The sequence below is a fragment of the Epinephelus fuscoguttatus genome, linkage group LG20 (assembly GCF_011397635.1).
Source record: "Epinephelus fuscoguttatus linkage group LG20, E.fuscoguttatus.final_Chr_v1".
In the NCBI taxonomy this organism is placed as follows: Eukaryota; Metazoa; Chordata; class Actinopteri; order Perciformes; family Serranidae; genus Epinephelus; species Epinephelus fuscoguttatus.
In genome coordinates, this window is record NC_064771.1 from 31,481,624 (window position 1) to 31,505,820 (window position 24,197).

General features: G+C 40.8%; 1 protein-coding gene across 1 annotated transcript; it reads left to right on the plus strand.

Annotated features, from left to right (window-relative positions):
• Nucleotides 1-2,156: 2,156 nt before the first annotated feature.
• plekhm1 (pleckstrin homology domain containing, family M (with RUN domain) member 1) lies at nt 2,157-23,655 on the plus strand. The gene is made up of 12 exons (XM_049563466.1): nt 2,157-2,371; nt 4,760-4,849; nt 7,162-7,403; nt 8,399-9,073; nt 9,969-10,449; nt 12,442-12,589; nt 15,332-16,306; nt 17,574-17,719; nt 18,031-18,224; nt 18,309-18,372; nt 18,464-18,621; nt 20,921-23,655. The coding sequence occupies exons 2-12, from the start codon at nt 4,796-4,798 to the stop codon at nt 21,030-21,032; spliced, it is 3,249 nt and encodes a 1,082-aa protein (XP_049419423.1). The 5' UTR covers nt 2,157-2,371; nt 4,760-4,795; the 3' UTR covers nt 21,033-23,655.
• The last annotated feature ends 542 nt before the right edge of the window (nt 23,656-24,197 follow it).

The window sequence follows — 24,197 nt, forward strand, 5'->3', positions numbered from 1 at the left end:
GCTTAGAGGACACTTAACTTGCATATAAACATTTTATTTTTATGCTTTTTATAGGCTATATGTTTGTATAATATTTATATTTTCACCTATTTTTTTTTACATACTTGTGTACATAATAGTGCAATCTTTTGTTAACTTTTATTTGCTCAACTTTGTTAGTCCTTGTGTTCCTTCTTTTCACATCAAACACAATGAAATTATGAAACCAATAATCTTTTACCCCTGTGGTTTACTTGGCCACTGAAGGTAATTCTGTTAATTAGCTGCCACAAACACAAACTTTGTTAAACAGTCTGTAAGTGTGCGGTGCTGTGGTGGAGTTACACAGTTTCCAGGCTGTGGAGTGTGTGGTTGAAACTTGTCTGAGCTTCACTGTCGGCCCAACAGGAACTCTGTCCGGGAACATGAAGTCCTGACGGTCCTCACATGTCAGCAGCAGAACAACAACATCAGCACGCCTCAAAAGATCTGCTGCCTTCGAGTGCTGCTCGGAAACTACAACTGCTACTGTCATACTACTTCTACTGCACTGAGGGTCAGATCAGGCAATGTTGGTGACAATTATAGCTTGTTGTTTTTTTTTGGATAAAGCATATTTAATAGACTAGGTATTTCTGCACATGTGTTGCTGGATATAAGGAGGCAGCCCACGGACTCATTAGTGCGGTCACCCGTGGTGGAGGAGGAAGTACTCAGATTATTTACCAAAGTAAAAGTACTAAAACCACACTTCAATAAAACGACGAATACGCTACAAATAAAAGTCCTGCATAGAAAATGTTCCTCATGTAAAAATATGTAAGTGTACTCAGGAAAATGTACTTAAAGTATTAAAGGTAATCAGTGTAAAGAAATGCTTTTACCATCATATATTATGTCATTAGATTATGTAAACTTTTTTGTATTGGACTGAAACTAATGATAGTTTTCATTATGTGTTGATCTGCTGATTATTTTTTGGACTGATTGATTGTTTGGTGTGTAAAGTTTCAGAAAATATTGAACAAGAGCCCAAAGTGAAAACGTTTTTTTTCCCAGCCATAATAAAAAATAAATAAATAAGTGAATGAATGAATGAATGAATGAATAAACACAGTTTTGAAAATATAATAATATTAACAATACTATGAACAATGATGATAATAATGATAATGAGAATTATAATAATAATGATAATAATAATAATAATAATAATAATTAGTATTATTATCAAAATAATAACAACAACAATAATGATAATAATGAACCTCAAAATAATTAAGAGAAGAGGGAAAAAATTCCTCACATCTGTGAAGCTGAAATCAGGTTTTTTTTTTTTTGGTATGAAAAATATTTAAATTATTATTATTAAATAAAATAGTCACCATTATGTTTATGTAAGTCTATTAATTTGTTTCAACTGTCTTCATTTGCATAGCCCCCTGTGGCTGTTTTCCTATTATCAGATTATTTCTGGATATTGAAACTATTACGTATTGAATTGCAACTAATTGTCATTTTCATTACGTATTGATCTGCTGATTATTGTCTTTCATAATCAATTTATTGTTTGGTGTGTAAAGTTTCAGACAGTACTGATAAGTGCCTTTACAAGAGCCCAAGATCACAATGCTTATTTTGTCCAATAATAGTATAATAAATAAATAATAATAATGAAAATAAATAATAATAGTAATAATAAAAAGAAGAGGCAAAACAAAAATCTCTGAAGCTGAAACAGGGATATTTTTTTTACATGAAAAATAATCAAATAATTATTTCTGAAGAGTAGTTGCCATTAACTTTATGTCCCTTCATTTATTAGTTTCAGCTGTCCTGTCTTGACTTTAAATAAATCAATAACCAGAGCTGTCAAGCAGCTGTAGTGAAGGAAAAAGTATGTCCCTCTGAATTGTTGTGAAGAAGAAGTATAAATTGGCATTAAAAGGAAATACTAGAGTAAAAAACAAGTGCCTGAACGTTTTACTTAATTCCAGGAGTTCATTGAGTGTATTCAGTTACAATACTACATAAATTAATCTGTATATGAGCAACTAATTTCAGGAAAATATCGTTTATATAAGTTCCTGTAAAGTTTTTGTTATTATTCCCGTATTTCTGACAGAACCTGAAGGCATCACCGAGTCAAGTTCCCATGATGCATTTCACCTCAGCCGGATAGTGACAAGAGAGCGTCTCGTCTCTCGAGGAAACAAATCCGAGTAAACGCTCATTTCTCTGCGGTTTTATTATTTTGGGTGTTTTGTGAGCGATGGAGAGCGACTGCACGGACTGAGGAGCCTTTAACGGACATTTACCGAGTGAATAATAATTTCCGGCGGACACAGCGGGTGTGTTTGGACCTTAATGCCAAGTTAGCCGACCTGTTTCGGTAAGAAGCTAGCTCGTTAGCATCCGTGGCTAATGTCACATTAAGACTAACTTTGCCTGTCAGTGTCATGTTTCACTGTTTTGACCTAACTGCTACATGAACGCTGCTTTTCATAAATGTCTATTGTTGTGTTGTAAACATGCCTCGACCTTCCCTGTCGAGCCTGAATACCGTCACACGCCCAAAACACAAGCTAACGTTACATTTGGCAACTTGGTGCCAGTCAGCTCGAGGAAAATGTTCAAATGTATGTCACCTTTGACAGTAAACTATCAGTGTGCAAACTAAATGACCGCTACATTACTGTGAGCAGTACTGGAGGGAGTGTCTGGATCCTTTGCCAAGTAAAATACTCAAAGTACTGTTATAACACGCCATTAAAAGTGATAGTAGTGCATTTAAAACCTTACTACAGTGACTGTATGTTAGCATTATTTAAAGTATGTAGAGTAGGCACTCACTGCGCAGTAAAATGGTTCTTGTTAGTGGTTTACTATTATATATATGATGGTTTTGGAGTAATATTACTGCTGCATTTATTTGTATGTTGTATGTTACTGTATTTATAAAACTCAAGAACATGTCAGAAAACACTAATACGTTTAAGAAAACACTGACATTTCACACAAGAAAACATCATTTCACAAAACACAACACCATTTGAGAGCAGGGTGTCTACTGCTCCTTAAGCAAGACTAAAAGGAAAGGTGTGCAAGACAGTGGTGAGACCAGTGATGTTTGATTTAGAGACAGTGGCACTAGGAGGCAGAGCTGGAGGTATCAGAGATGAAGATGTTGAGGTTCTCTTTGGGAGTGATGAGGACGGATAGGATCACAGCTCATGTTAGAGAGGGCAGCCTGAGATGGTTTGGACATGCTCAGAGAAGGGATAGTGAACATATCTGCAAAAGTATGTTGAGCTTGGAACTGCCAGGCAAGAGGCCTAGAGGAAGACCACAGAGGAGATTTATGGATGTAGTGAAAGAGGACAAGAAGTCAGTTGGTGTGAGAGAGGAGGATGCAGAAGACAGGGTTAGATGGAGGCAGATGATTCGCTGATTCGTCTTACATTGTCTTCAATTCAGATTCAATGGATTTTAAATATTTCCAGTTACGTTACTGCGAAAATGTCTCCAGCCAGACACACCCAATGACTGTTGACAATCATTGGACAGACCGAATAATTGCAATAATAAATGGCATTAATGACAGTGAGGACATTTTTTGTGTGTGTATGTGTATTTCCATTGCAGGTTTGGCCTTAAATGTCATATAAGGTGGTATTAAAAAGGTCTTAAATAGTCTAAAATTCAAGTTTGCTATATCTGTGGACACCCTGCAGAAAGAATGACACCTCACACGACAACGTAAAATGTCAGAAAACACAATGACACTTCGCAAAACATAACATTTCATAAAACGTGACATTTCTACATTGTTTTCTAAAAATGTCTTTGCGTCATATGTTTGTCGTGTCGCTGTCCTGTGAGAACCACGTCTTTCTAAAAAGTCGACCATTTATGAGCTCAGAAAAAAAACGACAATATGTTTTCCAGCTGTTCCAAAATGAGTTTTAAAGAGTTTTTTATGTCTTAAGAAGAAGAAGTCATCCTTCTGTTGCACCAACTTTGGAAAGACACGGTTTTCACAGGGCAGGAAGTTTATGAAAAATACGGCTGTCAGACAAATGTTGTGGAGTAAAAAGTACAGTCTTTACCCCTGAGTAGAAGTATACCATTGCATAAAATGGGAATACGTAAGCAAAGTACTGTTACCTCAATTTTGTACTTTAGATCTGAGTGATATAACAAAGTACATTTATCTCAGCACTGACTGGAAGACTGTTGCTTCACACCACTTGTCTATCTGCTGTTAAGTAATCCTATTTTGGTCAGTAGCTTGGCATTAGAGGTATTTAGAGCTATTTGATCTCATGTCAGGGACGTGTCATCCTGTTCAGATCTGATTTACCTTCACAGAGCTTTTTGATTGGGGAAGTCAGTCCTGAACCAGTTTGTAGCTACTTCCCTGCAGACACCCTCTTTAATCAGCGGCTCACATGACTCAGTCGCAGCGTGGTCGACTTACTGAAACCATGAAATAGCAGATATGTCACAGCGCACAGTCTCGTGATGGAAAATGTAATGATAGCTCAGTGGCAAATGTGCTAGCATGAAGTGAGGAAGGAAAAAAAAGTACAGCTTCCTTATCATCACATGCTTTGCTTGTCTGTCAGGGCTCACAAGCTCGCGCTACTTGTTTATCCATTTTATATGCTAAAAGTCATATCAGCAGTGGAGCAGGGGTCAATATAGTTGGTGTTAGAGACGCTGTTTGGTAAGCCTGTTGCATTCTGCACATGTCAAAGGAATACTTCTTTTTTTTCAGCGTGCCATGTGGGAGTAAACCTTCCCTGGAGGTGCCATGCTAGCTACACAGATGCCAGATTCGCCACCTGAGGCTAAAGATGTCAAACAGGTAAAACCACAAGCTTTCCCCTTGTGTGCAAATATCTTGTTTCCTTGTAGACTTCTCATTGTTTACTCTTTCTTTGCCTCTGTGAGAGCTCAAGTGTCAGTGTCAGATTGACTGTATTAGCTTCTTGGAAGGATCTCTGCTCGTCCGGTTGTGACATTTATGTAATGCATGTTGTAATTTAACTGTTGTAACTACTTCAACATTACAACACTTTCAGGCCTGAACTTGGTGATCCATTCTCTTGCCGTGTCGTTAAAAAACGTTTAACATACAGTCTTTTAAAGACACAAGATAAGATGCAGACTCAATGGCTGAACAATAGCAGATCTTAAAGCAGCGGAGAATGAGTGCAGGCCTTGCTTAGTTAATGGTTAGCAGAGTACACTGTTGTAACATGATGCATTAAACAGCATGGCAGTGCACAATGTACTGCTGACTTGCTGTTAATGTATATGAGTCAGGAAGCTGGGGAAGCAGGCAGAGAATTGGTCCCCTGGAATGTTTTCTTAGCTGTGTTGTTCCTCAAGTCCTGCTAAGTGAAGCACAGTAAAAGAAGAGTGCGTCAGTGCTCAGTGACATGAACACTGAGACCATCATTTTCAAAGAGTTGCTGAAGGATCAATTTGTACCCTGCAACATATTGCATAATGTAAGCTTGTTATGTGTTCTCTGTAGGGCTGTGCTGAGGAGTTTGAATCCTTGAAGCTTCATTCATAATGTCGACATGGAAATTCTAATTCATTTATTTGTGTGCATGTTTATTAATTCTGTTGAAACCTATGATTTATAAACAGTAGAATTATTTGTAGAATAAGGGTGCTTTCACACCTGCCCTGTTTGGTTCGGTTCAGTGGAACTCAAGTTTGTTTGCCCTCAGTTTGCGGTTCGTTTGGGCAGGTGTCGACACAGCAAACACAGTCAGGTGCACACCAAAACAACCGGACCGAGACCTTCTTGAAGCGGTGGTCTCGGTGCGCTTACAAACACACTCTGGTGCGGTTCATGTTCCGACCTGGATGTGAAGCAACTGCAGTCACATGACACATTGTTTGGGTTAAACATGAGCATGTTACAGTCCTGGAGGATTATTAATGTGCACCTCCTCCTGTACTGCCTTAATATGCACATTCAGCACATCCAATGCATCAAAACATTGTTTTCTAGTTGGAGCCGCGCCTCGTTTTCAAACTGTATGCTTTGACTAAAATGAACAATGACAGCAATATAGTCCACGATGAGCAGCGCTAAAATCAACCGGCGTAGTTGTCCCTCCATTGTGACATTAGAAAGTGTCACATTTATCTTGCAAGTGTACTCTTCTTCAACGTTTGCTTTACTTCCTGGATTTTTCCCACATGGGAATTCTGGCCAATCAAGAGCAGCTTTCTCGCACAAGACATTTGATCTGGTCCGCTTGTAAATGCTGCCGTGAGAACACGAACCAACTCTAGGCAATTATACAGCTTTGTAACAAAATAAGTCCCTGATTCAGACCAAAGGAGACGACTCTAGGTCTGAAAGCAGTCTAAGATTCCAGTGGTGGCTGTGTTGGATTGTCTCAGACTGATATGTTCCAAACATTTCCAATAACTCCACAGTGTTAAAGTCCAAAAGTCACAATTTATTGGAAGAAGATAGACGCAGGTATTTCCACAATTGATGGCATTTTTTTATCTGACAAAATTGTACTTAAGTCCATATTTGTTGGCATTAAGCCTGTAAAAAGCAACATTCAAAAAACGATTTGCTCTCCCACGTGCTGCACATAAAAGACGGCATGCTCCTTTATTAATATGGCACTATAACAGCATCATTAATTACATTTATTTTATATAAAAATTTGATTTAGTTAGTAGAAAAAAAGACAAACTCATTTAATCCAATGGATAACTTTATTCAAATTGAGGATTTCATTCAAGGACTTTTTTAGGGTGATGAAATGTGCTGACAGTCACTCAAAGCTTAATTTAAAAACCTCAATAAAAGCTTCAGCCATGCTGTAGTGTCCTAGATCTCTGTCTTTCCATGCCAGCTGAGTAGGTGTCATGTGACCGTAGGTAATCTATGTTTCATAACAGCATGGCCACCTCACCGTCTAGTCCTCATCACACTGCAGATTGGAATGCAGAAAATGTGCCGTCTGTTTTATTTACTGCACATAAAAATGTGGCTCTTAATGTGTGTGTTGGTGAACTGAGCAGTTGTTTGCCAGCCTGCTTCTCATAATCAGAACCACACCTCAGTTTAATCTCTCTTCCAAAGAAACGAGGAAGCTGACAATATTTCCTTCTCTCACGCTCTGTCACACGCAGATCAAAGAGAAGTTGGCACAGTCGCTCAAGGCCCTGCAGAAGCGGTATGTGACGTCGGACGCAGTGGTCACCAGCGAAGACAGTGATGCGAACCTCCTCTGCTGTGCCCTGGAGGCCATCTTCATCCACGGTATCAAGAGCAAGTACATCCGCTCGGAGTCTGGCAGCCGGAGTAGGAAGGGAGACAGAGGACCCCTCCCTCAGCCTTTCTTCTGGAGCCTCCTCAAGACCGTCACCCACCGGTAAGAGCACGTTTATACTAAAAAGATATCATTAATGAAGCGATTAGATTAACCTCTTCTGCTCCACCACTTCCAACAATAGACCCATTTTTGCCTTTTTACGAGGACATAGTAGGTCAACAGTATGTGGCTTATTTCTCATAAGTTTCTCATAAGTTGTCGCAGCATTTTTGGGGTTGACAATGTTACTTACTCAGTTTTGATGCTAAATGTAAGCATTTTTTACCATTCGAGAATTGATTAAAATTGGTCAAAAGTCCCTCTGAAATACCACAGTAAGACACCAAGAAGTTGTGGAACACCACAGAAAAATCCATGCGTATGACTTGGTATCAAAAACTTTTGACATTTTGAAATTTCTGTAAGAATTGCATTTTTCAGTGGTTGGATGGTGAGCACTTCCGCTCTGGAAAGTGCTGTGAAACCCCCTAATTGTCAACATACTGATTAAAAACATCCATCTTCTGAATGCTCCAGATCTCTAGTTTGTGTCTGTAAAGTTTCATGAGGCTGTGATAATTCTCGAGGTCACTATGGGTCATTTTATACAGTGAGGTAAAGTTAAAAAAAAAAAAAAAAACACGAAAAAATTAAATTACGACAATAAAATGGCTACTATGGAGGCTAACACTATTACACATTGATAAAATTGGGCTCATTGAATCCACAAAAGTCTCAGCTTTCCGGTCATACCCAATTTATGCAATTCCAAAACTGTTTAGGGATGCCAGTATGCAGAAATATTCAAATAAGATAGGTGAAAATAACACATTTGTACTCCATGCTTAAACTGCATGGGTTTTTCGTGCCCAAAATTGAATGGGACGTTCATGAAGTGGGCATGTGTGTAAAGAGGAGACTCATGGGTAACCATATAACCCATTTTATTCAGATATCTTGAGGTCAGGTAAAAAAGCATTAGTTGCAGCCATAGACGCATTAAATTATTCTGTGACAACTCATGAAGTGTAATAACTCTCTCTGTAAATCCCCAGTGATGTGATCACAGAGCTGGAGAAGATCAGCTTCGTGGGCACGGACGTGGGTCGCTGCCGAGCCTGGCTGCGGCTGGCCCTCAACCATGGCCTGCTGGAGTGCTACCTCGCATCGCTGTTCCGTGAGGGCTCCAAGCTGCGGGCCCACTACCAGCCCAGTGCCTTGCTCCTGAACACAGAGGAGCGGGAAGTTCTGCTCAGCTACCTCCAGGGTCTGGCGTCTCTCACATTCAGCCTTTCCTACAAGTCAGCTGTCCTCAACGAATGGACCACCACGCCTCTGGCTCTCGCTGGACTCTGCCCCATGTCCCAGGCGGACTCACTCGACCTGCCTCTCAACGGCGGAGACCTTCCCACCTCCAAACCCACGTATAAAGAATCGTGGGATACAGTGTCCCAGTCGTCAGGCTCGTCAGATGCACTGGACATGCAGAGAGGGTGCCCTGTGACTATGTTGGGGAGAGGGACAAATGTATTACAGGGAGGCAGGACTGCGCTCAACTCGTCTAATTTAAGCCTGGACACCACAGGCTCCTCTCAGCTCTCCTCCAGCTTGAGCTCTGACAGCCTCCTGCAGGGGCAGGACCCCCGCAGCCCGACAGGAGAGCAGTGGTCTTCATGTGACCTGGACATGCCCATTAATGTCAGCATCAGCACCAAGGGGGTACAGAAGGAGTAAGTGCATCTTCTAGCTGTGTCTTTGGATATGTAGGAGCACAAGAGCAGATTTGTGTTGAAGAATTAGGCTGGTGATGTTCTATATTTATCTAATTGCCAACAGATTACACGACAAGATGGAAAAATAGCACAGAATTCATCCCATAATCCGGATATATCTGTTTCCTCAATGAGTCACATCATTCGCCTTCATTACCATGAACACACACACTGCAGTTTATTTTGAGTTAATCCCGCATACACCATCCTGCTGCTGTAAATACTCACTACAGCACCAAATGTGGATTAATCCACAGCTGAAAATAGTCCCCCACAAATGTGCTATTTATTCCTGTATGAGTAACGTTTGATAAAAACCACACTGCTCAGCTGTTCTGGTAAATTATTGAGCCTTTTTATATATATTGAAGCTGTCTTTAAAGTCTCAGTGAAACAGAATTTCGAGCATCTTTAGTGCGAAACCTAATATTTAAGTGATGTACACTTACAAGAGGAATTTAAATCAAATCCTTTGCATTTAATTAGACTGCTAAAAAGGGGGTGAGTGTAGAGTTTGGCACGACTCGGAGCTACAGCAAAGTCCACACGCCTTCCTCACTTGGGGCACATTCAAACTGAAAACAGTGTGCATTGTTTTTCTAGTAGTTTCAGCTAGTAGACTCACAAACAGTAGAATACAAGTTTCTGTGACTAGGCTAACTAGTTGCCCAAAGTCTCATTTGATTGGATGGACTTTTGTAATTCACTTGCAATGAATGGGCCTGGGGGGTTTTCTTTAGGTTTGTTGACAATAAGAAAAATGTAGAATAATGTCAGCTCTATCCTTTGAAATTAGAACCGATAATAATACACGTGCAGTAAAATATATCATGACTTGTCCTTTTCTCCGCAGCTCTCTGACAGACTTCAGAGAGAGTGGCCACTGCAGTCAGGACTCCATGCGTGAAGACTCCTTTGTCTCCAGCACAGGTCCAGATCAGTACTCAGAGACGGCTGTTTCCAGTGGCTCCGACAGCGAGACCCACGGTCCCTCTACACCCTCCCAAGACCTCATGGACCTGCTTCCAAACTCAGCGCTGTCTGATTCAGAGCCACCGCCAACGTCGGATGACAACCATGTGAACTTCTCTCCATCTGAAGTGTGCATTAGCAGCTCTTCTGAGTTACACTCGGACACAGACGTTCTCTCTACAGTCAGTGAGCCTGTTGAGTCTGTGGAGCCTGTAGAGGACGTTCATACGACGGTTGTTAAGGAGAGTCCTGAGCCTCTTAAGGTGGAGAAGGAAGCAGAGATCTCGGAGCCATCAGTGCATCAAGGCACACGTCGCTCTACCAGCATCCTGAGCAGGAAGTTGTCCTCAGATTCTCTATCAGTAAGTGTATTTACACACTCTCCTGTGTTTCACTGTGCTCTGGTTCCTGAGTACAACTTCAGGATTTTACAAATAGGGGAAATGCAGAATATCCCTTGCTCCAAAATTGCCGCATTCCCAATGAGGAAATGACGAATAAGACACCTGACTCTTCACACTGGAAGTCACTGTGTCATGAAAAATATTTTCCCACCCAAGAGGATCATGAGTAGTCACGTCAGCCCTGCTGTGTTACAATGATCTTGAATGAAATGAAAGCGCTTCAGTGGCAGGATGTTGTAGATTAAGGTTATTTTCCTGCAGCACAAAAACCTTAATTCTGTGTCTTTACACGTGATGTCCAAGCAAGGACGGCTCCAGGCTATGTCACAATATTTCCCCCAATTATAGGACTTTCTGTGGTTGCTACACACGGGTTATTTTAGACAGTGACAAAGAAAGAGATCATTCATCATAGATTCTAACAGTTCTCACACTACTAACCCCACAGACACATGATAACAGGAACTTTCTCAAACTGTGGTCTGTTCACTGAGTGTGTTAACTGTGTTCCAGCGAACTGATAAGTTAATCTGATCTAAAAGTCGTGTTTATAGGGAAGCAATGAAACCAGGGCTGCAACTTACAAATAATTTATCATAGGTTAATCTTAATTGTTTGCTTTATGTAATGTCGCCAAATTGACATTTTCATGTGTCTTGTTTTTTCCCTTTAAGTCTGTAACTGATAGATATTTGTATTAGAATTAAATAAAACGGTGAAAAGCAGTAAAACCTCACATTTGAGAAGGTGAAAGCAGATAATGTTTGCCACTCTGGTCTGAAGAAAATTGATTCATTAATTATCAAAGTGGTTGCCTATTAATTATGTCAGTCCACTACTCCATTAATCCTCGCAGCCCTAAATAGTCAGTGCCAGGTGATTTTATTTCCTCTGTATATATGGAGGACACAAAACGACTTGCTTATCAATAATAAAAAAAAAAGTATAGAAAAAATACAGAGATACAAAAAATAGGAAATAAATAAATAAGAAAATCAAAGAAAATAATAATAAATAAATGGAAAAATAAATACAGAAATAAAAAACATATAAATAAATGTTAAAATAAATATGGAAACAAATAGATAAATGCATGAATAAATACAGGAAAGGAGAAAAATATGTAGTTATTTTTAATATTTCTACTGTGTCTGTATGTTAGTGAGGCAGGACATTCTAACCTGCATTTATTTTTAAATTCATGCTTTTATTTATTTCAGCATTTATTTATTCCTTCTTTCATTTATTTGCTTTTTTCAATATTTTTTAATTCCTGTGTTAAACTGAATAGAATGCATAAATAAATAAAAGTTGCTAATTAAACAGGACATAAATATACATATAAATATCTTTAATTTATTTCAGCAGTTTTGTAAAATTAAATGTATTTATTGCTGTGTCTTTACGTTAATGAGACAGGTAGTTAAATTTAATTTAAGCATTTATTTATTTACTTCCTCATTTATTTAAGCTTTTTTTTTTCATTTATTTGCTTTTTTCCATATTTGTTTATTCCTGTGTTTATTTATTCATTCATTTATTTACTGACATTTCGTCTTCCATACGTACATGGTGTGCTATAAAGGACCCTGTAGCCCCTTTTCACACAGATGTTGCGTTAATCTGTTGTCAATGAATGTGTCAGTCTCACGTCTGAATAAGCTCCCTGATTTCTTTTACATGACAGTCACAACAGCAATCTTAGTATGTCGGCTGTAGTAAAATTTCCATATCACTTTTAGGATGGCGCGTGTCTGAACTGAATGCTGTCATATTAACATAAACGCTGCAGCAGCGCACAAGATTAAATGTGCAGAGAGAGGTTAAACGCACAAAGAAAATCAAAACAGTTTTAATAAACTATGAAACACACCAATTTTAAGTTAAGATTTTAAGTCAAATAAAGTTTTACCTCGAGAGGTTGAGAAACTTGTGTCATTTCCATTGCAGCATTCTCGTTGCTGGATCTCTGAGGACGACATCTACAAGCCCCACCAGGAGGAGGAGTCAGACCATGAAGAGGTGCCTCCTCCTGCTCCCACAGCTGAGCCCAAGGTCGCCCCGTCACCTCCCAGTGTCGTCCATCGCAGACAAATAGGTACTTTATTCTCTATATACACTCTATCTCTGTGAGTTAAAAGACAGAGATTGCACATCTCATCTAGAGCTGAAACGTTCAGTCGATAAATTGATTGGTCAGTTATCAGAAAAATCATCTGCTACCATGATGATTGATTATTTTAGTCTTTTTTTTTTAAACAAAAACTGTGGAAATTATACCAACAGCTCTCTGCTTCTAGCTGCTCAAATGAGATGACTTCTTACTTTTCTTTGTCACATATCACTGAAAGCTGAATATCTTTGAATTTTGGAGTTTTGTTGAAACAAAGCAAGACATTTGACCAATCGATTAATTCATAAATAATCAGATTAAACAACACTGAAAAGTTGGCAGTCTCAGGTATTTACATAAGCACTTTGAAATTATCTGTCAAATCATTCAATCAAAGTTCCTGTTTACATTCAGTGTTACTCAGCAAAACACATTCAGTGTATTCTTGAGGTTGAATGCATTTCCCTCCCTTTAAACGTTTTGCAACATGTTTGTGTTCTTGGTGCGTGACTGCCACCTGTAGATCAGTGGGATAATGTGAAAACATTCCTCTGTCGTCTTCAGGAAAATCCCCAAGGTGCCTTAAGTGTGAACACACCTGGTCAGTCAAGGTGGCCAAAAGTGAAATTGAAAAGTAAATCACACTGTTCACATAGGACAGAAAATTCCTGCAGCACCGGAAGCTTGAATGAAAACTTTGCGGCTCTAATCACTCCCCGAACAGTGACATCACAGCAGGTGTTTTCCATCAGTTGTCAAATGAAAACACACCTGCTGTTGTTGCATCATTTACTGGGACGTGACCAGATTGCACTGGAATGTAATAAACATTATGTCTTTCTTGCACAACGTCACCTCAGTGTATGGACTATGGAGCTGTAGTTGTCACACTGTCACCAGGGGAAGTACTTTATTATTTCACGACATCATATCACTGTCATCACTGCTACATTTCACTTGTCACTAATAAGTCACCCTTTTTATTTCATCATCTAATGAGGGAATGAGAGTGAGCACAACATTTACGGTAGAATATTGGATCATGAAAATGACCACTACTTTATGTCAGGTTGCAAAACACAGGGCGCACCACCAAAAAATCAAATGCTACTAATAATAAAAACACTTGCTGCGCCTTTTTATTGTTGCTAGGCAGCCACCCCATCACGTCCTTACACTAACTTTCCTGTGTGATCACAGTAATTAGTAGCTAGTTCCTCAAATGTTGAGGCGGAGGGTACTGTCTGTAGCTCTGGTTGATAAAACAGATCTGATAAACAGAGATCTGTGTGGGTACATGAGACCCTAAAAAAGAGGGCGGGTCATGGGGAGTACCACCAGTGGGTCCAGGAGCTTCTCCTCCATGATGGGTGTTTCCAGGCATATTTCAGGATGACTCAGGGGCAGTTTGACAACCTGCTGTCTATTGTCGGGCCGTGTAGCTCTGAGTATCCAGCAGCTGCTACCACCAGTTTCTCCTCCATTGTTCACCAACTGTAAACTTGTTGTCGTGACCACCACAGATGGCCCGCCTCTCAAATCATCCGAATGGACAATGGGAAAAAAGCGTAGACAACCAATGTGCAGTTTTATGCTCTGAGTTGAAGTTTGTGTGGAGCATTGCGACACAAAAACAGCGAGCAAAAACCTTAATTTTCATTAAAATCAATTACAAAAAGGCGCCTCCAGCTGCTAAAACACTTTCTGTGTGATCAGGGCCTGAAATCACCTTAACACTCTCCTCCACTCTTTTCCTAAGTTCTCTAAAAGTTGCTTTGCAGTAAAGATGAAAATTTTAATGTCAATTCTGTAGTAAAAACTGTTGAAAATAGCTCTACAGTTAGTTGACTCCAGGCTTCACTTTGGTACTAAAGTTTTGTTTAAGTATGATCTTATCTGCTATCTTTAGTGAGATAGCAGGTCAACAGTTTATTCCAAACAGAAGTGGTGTACGTAATCTGTAAGCAGAGACTAGATTTATATAAGAATTGCATTCTTTGGTGAACGGATGGCGAGCACATCTGCTCTGGAAACTGCTGAGAAACCACCTTATTGTTAATATACGTCTCTAGCTTGGGGTTGTAAAGTTTCATGAGGCTGTGATTATTGTAGAGGTCACAGTTGGTCATTTTATACAGTGAGGTCAAGTCTTACTACATAAAATGGCTACTATGGGAGCTCTGGTTTCCAGTGGTGTCCAATTTATGCAATTCCAAAACTGTTTAGGGACCCCAGTGTACAGAAATATTCAAATACAATAGGTGAAAGAAAAAAAACATTTGTACTGCATGAGAAAAACTGCATGGGATTGGCATAATGTGGGCATGTCTGCAAAGGGGAGACCTGTGGGTCCCTGAAGAACCCATTTTCATTCAGATATCTTGAGGTGAGAGGCGGCAGGACCCATTATTTATCGTTATTTAATCCCCGCTTTTAATCAGCAAGTTAGCGTAACATGGTTGTGCCAAAGGATTCCTGAGGTCCTCTGGTTTCACAAGATACCAGTATGTTCACTTAAGCTTTAAAACTCAGCTCACCACAGTTTCTGCGGAGCGGAAGAGGTTAAATGTTCATATTTATCATGTTTTTCTTGTGACTTTAAGATCAAACATTTATGTAAAAGCAGTATTGACAAAACCAGCTTCACACAAAAAATAGACCAAAGATCATGTAAAATAACTCCTGCTGACTTTTATCTTATATGTGTCTGTCTGTCTTGTCTGTCAGGCCTGTCCAACCCTTTTCGTGGCTTGCTGAAGCTCGGACATCTCGAGCGACGAGGTGCGATGGGAATGTGGCGTGATAACTACTGTGAGCTGTCGCCCTTCGAGTTCCGGCTGTATCTCAACGCAGAGGAGCGGACATGTTCTGAGAACTGCTCCCTGATGCGGTGTGAGGACGCTCGCATCGCCTCGCCCGAGGGCCGCTTCGAGCTGGCCTTTCCTGGGAAGCGTCTCTACCTCCGGGCAGCAAATCGTGACGAAGCCGAGGATTGGGTGGACCGGATAGTTGAAGCCGTCAACAAATGCCGACCAGCATCTCGTACTGATGAGCAGTGGGAGGTGCTGCAACCCACCAGTGAGAACGGTGTGGATGTGTCATCCCCGTCCTCGGCCCCGTCCAGCCCTGAGCGTGGTCCATCATCTGACACGGGGACATGTGGAGGGCAGGAGGCACCTTCTCCAACACAGGAATTCGACTGGACTCGGACTGTTGATCTGGAAACGGATTCCATCAAAGAATCTGTTCTGTACTTCTCCACAGATCCTGAGGCTCGGACATGGTCACCTCTGGTCTTCTCCCTCTCGCTGGAAGCTTTGAGAGGCTTTCGGGTACAAGAGGGACGAAAGCTGCTGCGGCAGACCCACCTGATTGAGGAGATCCGAGACGTGGTGCCTGACGTCTCTTCGGGAGGACCGGCCTTTTTCAAACTCCTGACTGTCAGGGAGACGCTGAGACTCAGGGCGGAGAATGCAGAGGAGGCTCGCTCTTGGAGGGTTTTGATCAGAGGAGCTCTGGACTCGTACCTGGAGAGTGGGGAGGATGGGAGCTCTGGGGAGCCACCTGTAGTATGTTCGGGGTTGACTGGAAATCTCAACAGACTGGTCCAGCACAGACTAAAAGAAGATGGAGCACTTCTCGTTCATCTCCGCACTGTGCCTTCAGAGAAGGGGCTGGACACTCAGAGCTTCAAATGTGCAGGTAATGAGTTGTAAAGCTCCAAATGATCAACTAACGGCATTTATTTAGACTTTATAGTCCATGATGCCCTCATCCATCCAACTGTCTCATTCAAATTTAGTATTTTTCCTTTGTTTCTTCCCCTTTTCCACACAATCACAGCATAAAATAACAAAGCAAACTCTTATTGATGAGTGTCATGTAGGCTTGTCACGATACCGGAATTGCAGTAGTTGATACCAATACCAGTGAATTTTCACGATTCTCGATAATCATTCGATACCATGATAAAAATAAAAAAAACAAAAATTGAAACTCACTCACCCTGAATTCTTTAAACAAGTCAGGGTGTCTGTCTTTTAAGTGTTTAGCCAGGTTTGAAGTGTTTCCTCCTTTGGTCTGGAAACTTCGGAGGCATTGTTTGCACGCTGGTTTTTGCCCCTCCTTGACGGTGCCACTGGCCGCGTACATGCGAGTTGTTGACAGTGACAACGTGTGTGTCGGCTTCGTTGAGTGTACCAAATGCAGCGCGATGCTGGTATATGACAGCAAAAAGACGGGGACCTCGACACTTAAGAGGCACATGACGAAGGCTTGCCATGAAAAGAAAGACGAGAGTCAGCCTTCAGTGTCAAAGTTTGTATCCTTAAAAAAAAGTCGCATTTAAACTCGGGCTTATAATTACTGTTAGAGGGACGGGGCGGGCTCAGACAGAACATGCACGGGCTCAGGGGGCCGGGCTGGATTTTTTGGGCCTGATCTGAGCTCTATCAGTTGTAGAAGCCATTGTTTCTAGCACAGACGATGGAGAACAGGTGTTCTTCTTCGGCGCTCGTCCTCGGCACAGACTGGCGCGCATATACTGCCCCCGTCGGTTCCGACAAGAATCGACACGGCCCACCGAGGGTTAAATTGTATCTGGTACTTACGGTACCGAAAAAAACAGGTACTGACGTATTTTTTGGGTGTTGGCATGATGATTGAGTCTGATTGGCTTACCCTGATATTCTTACCCTAACCAATCCCATTACTCATGCCTAATCCTAACTAACGAAGGTAACAAGTACTAGCCAATTAGAGGGAGAGCAGAGCGGGTCATGCCTGTGCCATCCTAGGTAAAAAATGTTTCTGACAGGCAGTGTGCAATTTACTGCCGAGGCGAGGCCTACAACACTAAGGAGATCAAATTTCAGTAGGGGCAGGGGGGATGTGAGATGCGCATGTTCTGCTGTGTTTAGTGGATGTGAATCAGAGGCTGATTTTTTTCTCTGCTGTGTATCGTACGCAGGGTGTCCTCAGCAGATCGGACCGTCTCGGGGCAGAGCCAGGCTGTGTGAGTTCTCAGGCCAGTACTACTGTGACTCCTGTCACCAAGGAGACACCACCATCATCCCTTCACGCATGGTGCACAACTGGGACCTGACGCAACGAGAGGTAGGTGCAGCACGTACAGATGACTTCATAACGAAGTACAGATACACATGCAGTTGTCAGATATCAGGGTGAAATCATTTAAAGGGCGGCTGCTCTGATTTTACACATCAAAGTCTGTTCACAGGTCTGAGGAATAAAAGTTGGATAAAGCCCTGTTGAGTTGCATTGTGGGTAATGTAGGCACCCTGGTACTGCTCCAGCAGAGTGTCTTCCAAGTCTAGTTTCAGTGCTTTTTTTAGCACTCACTTTACCACACACACAACTTCAACATGTTCTGACTCCGTGAGTGTGACCTGTGTGTTCCCGTCCAGGTGTCTAAGAAGGCCATGCACCTGCTGGCTCAGGTGGAGCAGGAGCCTCTGCTGAACCTGGAGCTGCTGAACCCCGAGCTGGTGAGGCACGCTGAGTCCATGTCCCAGGCCCACAACCTGCGGCAGAGGCTACGCCTGCTGGGCGACTACCTGCTCACCTGCCGCAGCGGAGCCTGCAAGAAACTCCACGCCAGGTGTGTGTGTGTGTATGCATTTTACATTTTATCGTATTTTATTACGACATTTTATTACATGTATAGTTTCTAATTCTCTGCCAGAATGGAACAGCGAACGTACCTGCTGGAGTCGAGCCATCTGTACAGTGTCATGGACCTGCGACAGGTATCCTGCTGTGTTCATTATGTTACGGCACCTGTCGTCCGCCACCTTGAAACATCCTCATGTGTGTGGGTTTTTTTTTTTTTTTTCCCAGATAGCAGAGGGTCAGTATGCAAACTACCTGATGACGCTGTTGCAGTACGCCTCCAACCACGTGTTCCACTGTGACCTGTGCACGCAGCGTGGCTTCATCTGTCAGATATGTCACGCTAATGACATCATCTTCCCCTTCCAGTTTGACACCACCACCAGGTGTGTTATCCTCCACTTCACACACACATATTGAGTAGTTCATCCTCACAAGTACTGTTTTTCATTTGCAGTATTTGTTTCATGTCAAGAGTAAAGTCAAAAGTAAACATTTTATAAAAGTGGACACAGTATTGGAGGGAAAAAAGGCATGTTTTTGTTGTCTTGTGGAAAAGATGCGTCTTTCTTTCACTTCTTCGTCTGCATTTAACACTTCCAGTTTCTTCTGGTTACTTTTATGCATCTCCCACTGAGGTCAGGTGTTGATAAATGACAAAAATAACCCTCAGAGACAAAAAAAACGTGTGCTGAAACATTTTCACTTCTGTTGCAGCAGAAGTCAAGTTGTCTTTTACATACTGAGACCAAACCACAGTTTGATCATCATAGTTATGGCTTGGTATTAAAAAAAAAACAAGATTTTTATAGGAATTAGTCAAAGAAATTTGGATTGTTAAAGAGAGAAGTACTGATTTTTTTGAAGCTATGTTTTAATTTAGGCATCTTAAATATTTCAAAGAAAGAAACATGACATAAAATATTTCTTTTTATATATGTATTTACTGTGTCATGATTATATGAAAACCTATTATTCAGGTTTTTATGCCTTTAATAACAGAATACATTGTGTTCATTGTGTCACGCCACATTAAAATCAAATAACAAAATGAAGAGGTGTTTTAAATCCTTAATTTTTATCGTGTTTAAGTTGATTTTATCAAAGAAACACTGACCAATTTTTTATTACCTTAATGTATCTTAAAACAACACTGGATGCACATAAAATGTCAACCAGAGAATTATATATTATTCATGGTTTACACAAGGTCCTTCAGGTTCAGATATGTAAGTGCTGGAATACCTTGAAAAGCCGACATTTCTTTACTCGGCCCTTGAGAAAGTACTGAAGAAAAATTGAAAGAACAGAATGTTAAACTATTTTATGAAAATGTATCAGGAAAATGTTGTAAATAAGGAAGCAGAGAACAGTGATATGAAATCTGAGTGATATGAAATCAGAGTGCCAACTGGGTTACTAAATGCCAGTAAATAGACGGTGCCAGGATGTTTCGTTAGCCTGCAAAACACTTACACTGAGCAGCACTAGTTATAAGCTGTAATTCGTCAGTAAAAAAAGCAGCCGTGTGTCTGATTTGACTGGTGAAGCTTTTGAATGGATTTGTGGGATGTTGTCTGCAGTGATAGCAGTTAGCAGCTAGCTCTGCTTTCCAGCCATTGAACTGCAGCAGCAGCCTGCAGGCAGAGCAAGCAGCTGCCATGCTTAACAGGACTCCACTCAGATCCGTACTGTTTTGATAAGGTTTGACAGACAGGTAGAAGGCTGAACTCTTTCTCAGTTTTCTTTGAGGAATCCAGTGTCAAAACTCCAGGCTAACATGTCAGATTTAGAAAAAAATCGGGCAGAAATAAAGTTTTTAGCATCGTTCTCTGCGTTTTTGTCCTTTCCCAATCACATGCTTGAATAAAACAACCAGTTAAATAATAAAAAAGTTAAGTCACTGGCAGCACACCTTTTTTTCTTTTGCACAAATCTTTAGAAACAGAAAACATTTTCATCACGCAAAGTAAAAAATGAGTGCTTGGAAAAGTACTTAAAGTCTTGAAACTGATTTGTCCCTGTCTGTACAAACCCTTATATTTGGTATTCATACCTCCATGCCAGTGATACTCAAACCCAGAGGCATTACGTTTTTGGGTTGTTTGTCCGTCCGCCTGCCCGCCTGCACATCTGTCCATCTGTCACGTAATATATCAAGAACACCTTAAGGAATTTTTCCATATTTGGCACAAACGTCCCCTTGGACTCAATGAAGAAGTGATCAGATTTTGGTGGTCAAAGGTCAAGGTGTTTTGGCCATAACTCAAGAATTCATACACTAATTATGAGAAAACTTCACACAGCTGTCTAATGGTACAAAATGATGAAGTGATGACATTTTATATCCAACAGGTCAAAGGTCAGCTTCACTGTGACATCATAATGTTCCGCAAAAACACTTTTCTGGTCATTTCTCAGCATCATATCTCAGGAGCAGAAGGGGAGACATTTGGTCTGATACTGAATTAGTGACACTAATCTTGGGTGTTCACCTTGAAACTGTACTGACTGTATAGATCTGTGCTGTCGGGAGGAAGATGTGTGTGAAGCATCCATGTTTTCACAGACATGGATGTAAACCGTGGGGTGGTAATTCTAGTTGTTCTTGACATGATATGGAGCTTGTATTTCAAACTGCCTAAACATTAACTTTTTTATGTTTATTTTTTCTCTCTGACGCAGATGTAAAGATTGTAAGGCTGTGTTTCACTTGGCCTGCAAGGCTGCCGGGGACTCGTGTCCTCGCTGTCAGCGGATGAAGAAATACCTGGAGAGAGATCTGCAGGACATGTAGCCACATCTTCAGGAAGCGAGAGGAGCAAAGAGAAGAATAACACAAGCTCTAGCTTTTATATGAAGTAACCTTAAGTGCAATTATGAGTGCGATTTGCGTGACTGACCTTAAAACCGAACAAGACGAGCGACAGCGCTGCAGTAGCTAGACTCTCTTGCACTAATTTAGAGGCCTGATATAATGCAGCCAAATGTTACTGACCAGTGACTCTAATACCTCTCTGAATTCAGACTCTGCCACGGCATCAAACGAAGGACAGGATGACGATGAAGGTTGCTACCAAGAATTGCATCCAACATTTGTTTTTTACTTTGTCTTGTTGTACAATGTTCTTCATCATCATGTTTACCAGAAATGCTCCACGGATCATTCTGCATTTGCTTCAGACGCACATATTTAAACACAATACAGCAGTGAGGTTGGGTACTACACATGCAAAATATCAAAAAACAGCACTTGAAATGTTCGAATCAACAGGTTTTGATTGTGCCTTCTTTTTAATTTAAGCTTTACACTGTTTTCCTCTTGGTGTGTGTTAAACACTGGGCCAAAAAGCATCACATCAGCTGGTTTCTGTTCAACTCCCAGAGGAGGAAGTTACACCGCTGCATCAAATGTATTTATGTTAAAGTAAAAACAGGGTTTCCCACACATTCACGCCAAGATTAAAACATCTGCTGCCACTGTTCATTAGGAGTGCTACTGGTATGTATTTGGTTTTTCATTTCTCCACATCGCTGTAGGGCAGAGTGTGCTCTGGGCACAGACGGAGCAGCAGAACGCCAGGGGCATTGAAAGTGACACTTGACCGCTCATTGCACTTGGTCTTAAAGTGTGTTTTCACTCGCCTCTGCAGCAGCTGCTCCTCTCGTCCATCGATCTGATCTGATCTGATCAGTTATCCAGCCTGTGATTTAAAACTCCACAAACTGCTACCGAGGAAAAAAATGAACTCATGAAGAGTTCCGCCTGTGCTGCGTTCAGGAACCTACAAAACCTCCGGATTCAGAGAAGGGACATAGACTAATACACACAGGCGAGAAAACAAAAAAGGGGAAATTTAGCCTCCTCTGCAGCTACCGCCACAAATAGTTTCTAGTTCTGTGTGCAAAGCTGAAAAGGAATAACAGGGTTCCTATAGTCATGAAATGTCTGGACAGTTACGAAAAAAGTTTACCAGGCCTGGGAATGTTTTAAATTTAACAGAATGTTTTGGCTGTTGTTTAAAATATGTTGTTAAAAATCTCATAACAAGTCTAATGTTACACAAAATATCTTCCTCGTATTTCTTGTTTAAAATCTTGTGCCGGGCTGCGTGATTGTTGAAACGTCACTAGTATCATGTGTTACACAGGCCAGACTGGCATTGCTTTATCACCAAGGCCACGCCGCCCTTTTGAGGGAAAGATCATCTAAAAGGTCATGACAGCGATCATTAAGGTATGCGAAAGCTTAGGTTCAGGCCAAGGTCAAAGAACAACTATTAGATGCCTGTAACAAGAAATAAACGCAGACAAACGTCTCAAAATTCTAATCTAAACGCGTCAAATTGCACTGAGATCTACAGTGTCTTCAGTTTTCTGTCCCCCATAAAGGGGCGTGGCCTCGATGTTTCGTGAAGTACCCGTATATGCCGGTCTGATCGACTGACACAAGCAGCTAGTTGGCAGCGGGAATGTCTAATGAGCATGAAAGGTTAGCCAGCGCTAGCTGTTTGCTTATATGCTAATGCTAGGGTGGGAGTTTGCACGTTCTCCCGTGTCAGCGTGAGTTTTCTACGGGTACTCCGGCTTCCTCCCACAGTCCAAAGACATGCAGGTTAATTGCTGACTCTAAATTGGCTGACCCCGCCCACAATGTCAGCTGGGATATTCTCCAGCCCCCCTACGACCTCTAACAGGATAAGCAGTTATGGAAAATGAATGAATGAATGTATTACTTTGTCGGCCCACCAGTTTTAAACTACTTAAATAAAGTCATTGAAATGGGGTAAAATATTATGGAAAATATTTTGAAATTGATTAGTGAGAATTTGTGGGAACCCTGTAAAAATCAGTCACCAAGAAGACTCAGTGGAATGTTTCTCTCTGTATATTAACTCACAGACTCAGACATTAATTTAAAATTTTAATTAAAAAAATATATTTGGCCATTTACTGCTTGTGTGGTGAGCCACAAGTTTATCTGAAATAAATAAATACAACTGCGTGGCAGAATCAACAAACGATTGGATTTCACATACCTACTTTGCACATTTGCACTTCGCTCTGACTGTTAACGATATTTCAACTGTATTTAAGTTGTAATATCTTCTAGCACATGAACTTCGCCCTAAACTAACAAACACACCTGCTCTGCTGACGTCTTTATTCTCACTTTGCTTCATTTTGTTTTCATGTTTCGATGATTTGACTCTGATGTAGAGTTGAACTCAGACGTAACACAGACATAGATTTTTTTAACAATCTGCAGAGAACATTGAAGGTTTACTTAAATATGCAGAACATATCATACGTGAGAATAATGCAGCACTGTTTTTCCTGGTTTGTATATTTTTTATTTGTCATCTCATTTATTATGTATGATGTATAAATGACCATTATAAATAAATGTTGGTGTGTTACTTTATGAATCTCTTTTGTTTCAGACACTATGGATCATTATAGATTGAATTTTATGTGTGTATTTAGTTGGTTTTCACTTCATACACCACAGACACACACTGAGTCCAGGTCTTTTAGTCACCTTGTGTCACAAGCTTAATACTAAAAATATGATGTAAAAGAATATATAGAATAGTTGTCCAGTTCTGACTTAGACAGCAGTATTTAAATATCACTAATGCAACAAATATTTAAAATGTCTTTATTTTGGGTGCACATTCTGCTGTTTACAATAGTCTCTGTTTTCTTTAAGTTGTAAAGTGGCTGCCACTGATGGTAACCGAAAGCCAAGAATTGGTTATCATTTTCTCAAAATGGCTGCCGTTACTGTCGAACCCTGGATCAGGGCCTTTAATATCATCAGTGACACCTGTGATTTTTTTTTATCTGACAACTAAACATGTCTGCTCTGAAAAAGGCCTGTTGTTGAAAAACAGGCTGAAATTTAGGAAGACCTAAACTGCTGGCCCACTTCAGGCCAAACTGGTTGGTGGTCGTAGAG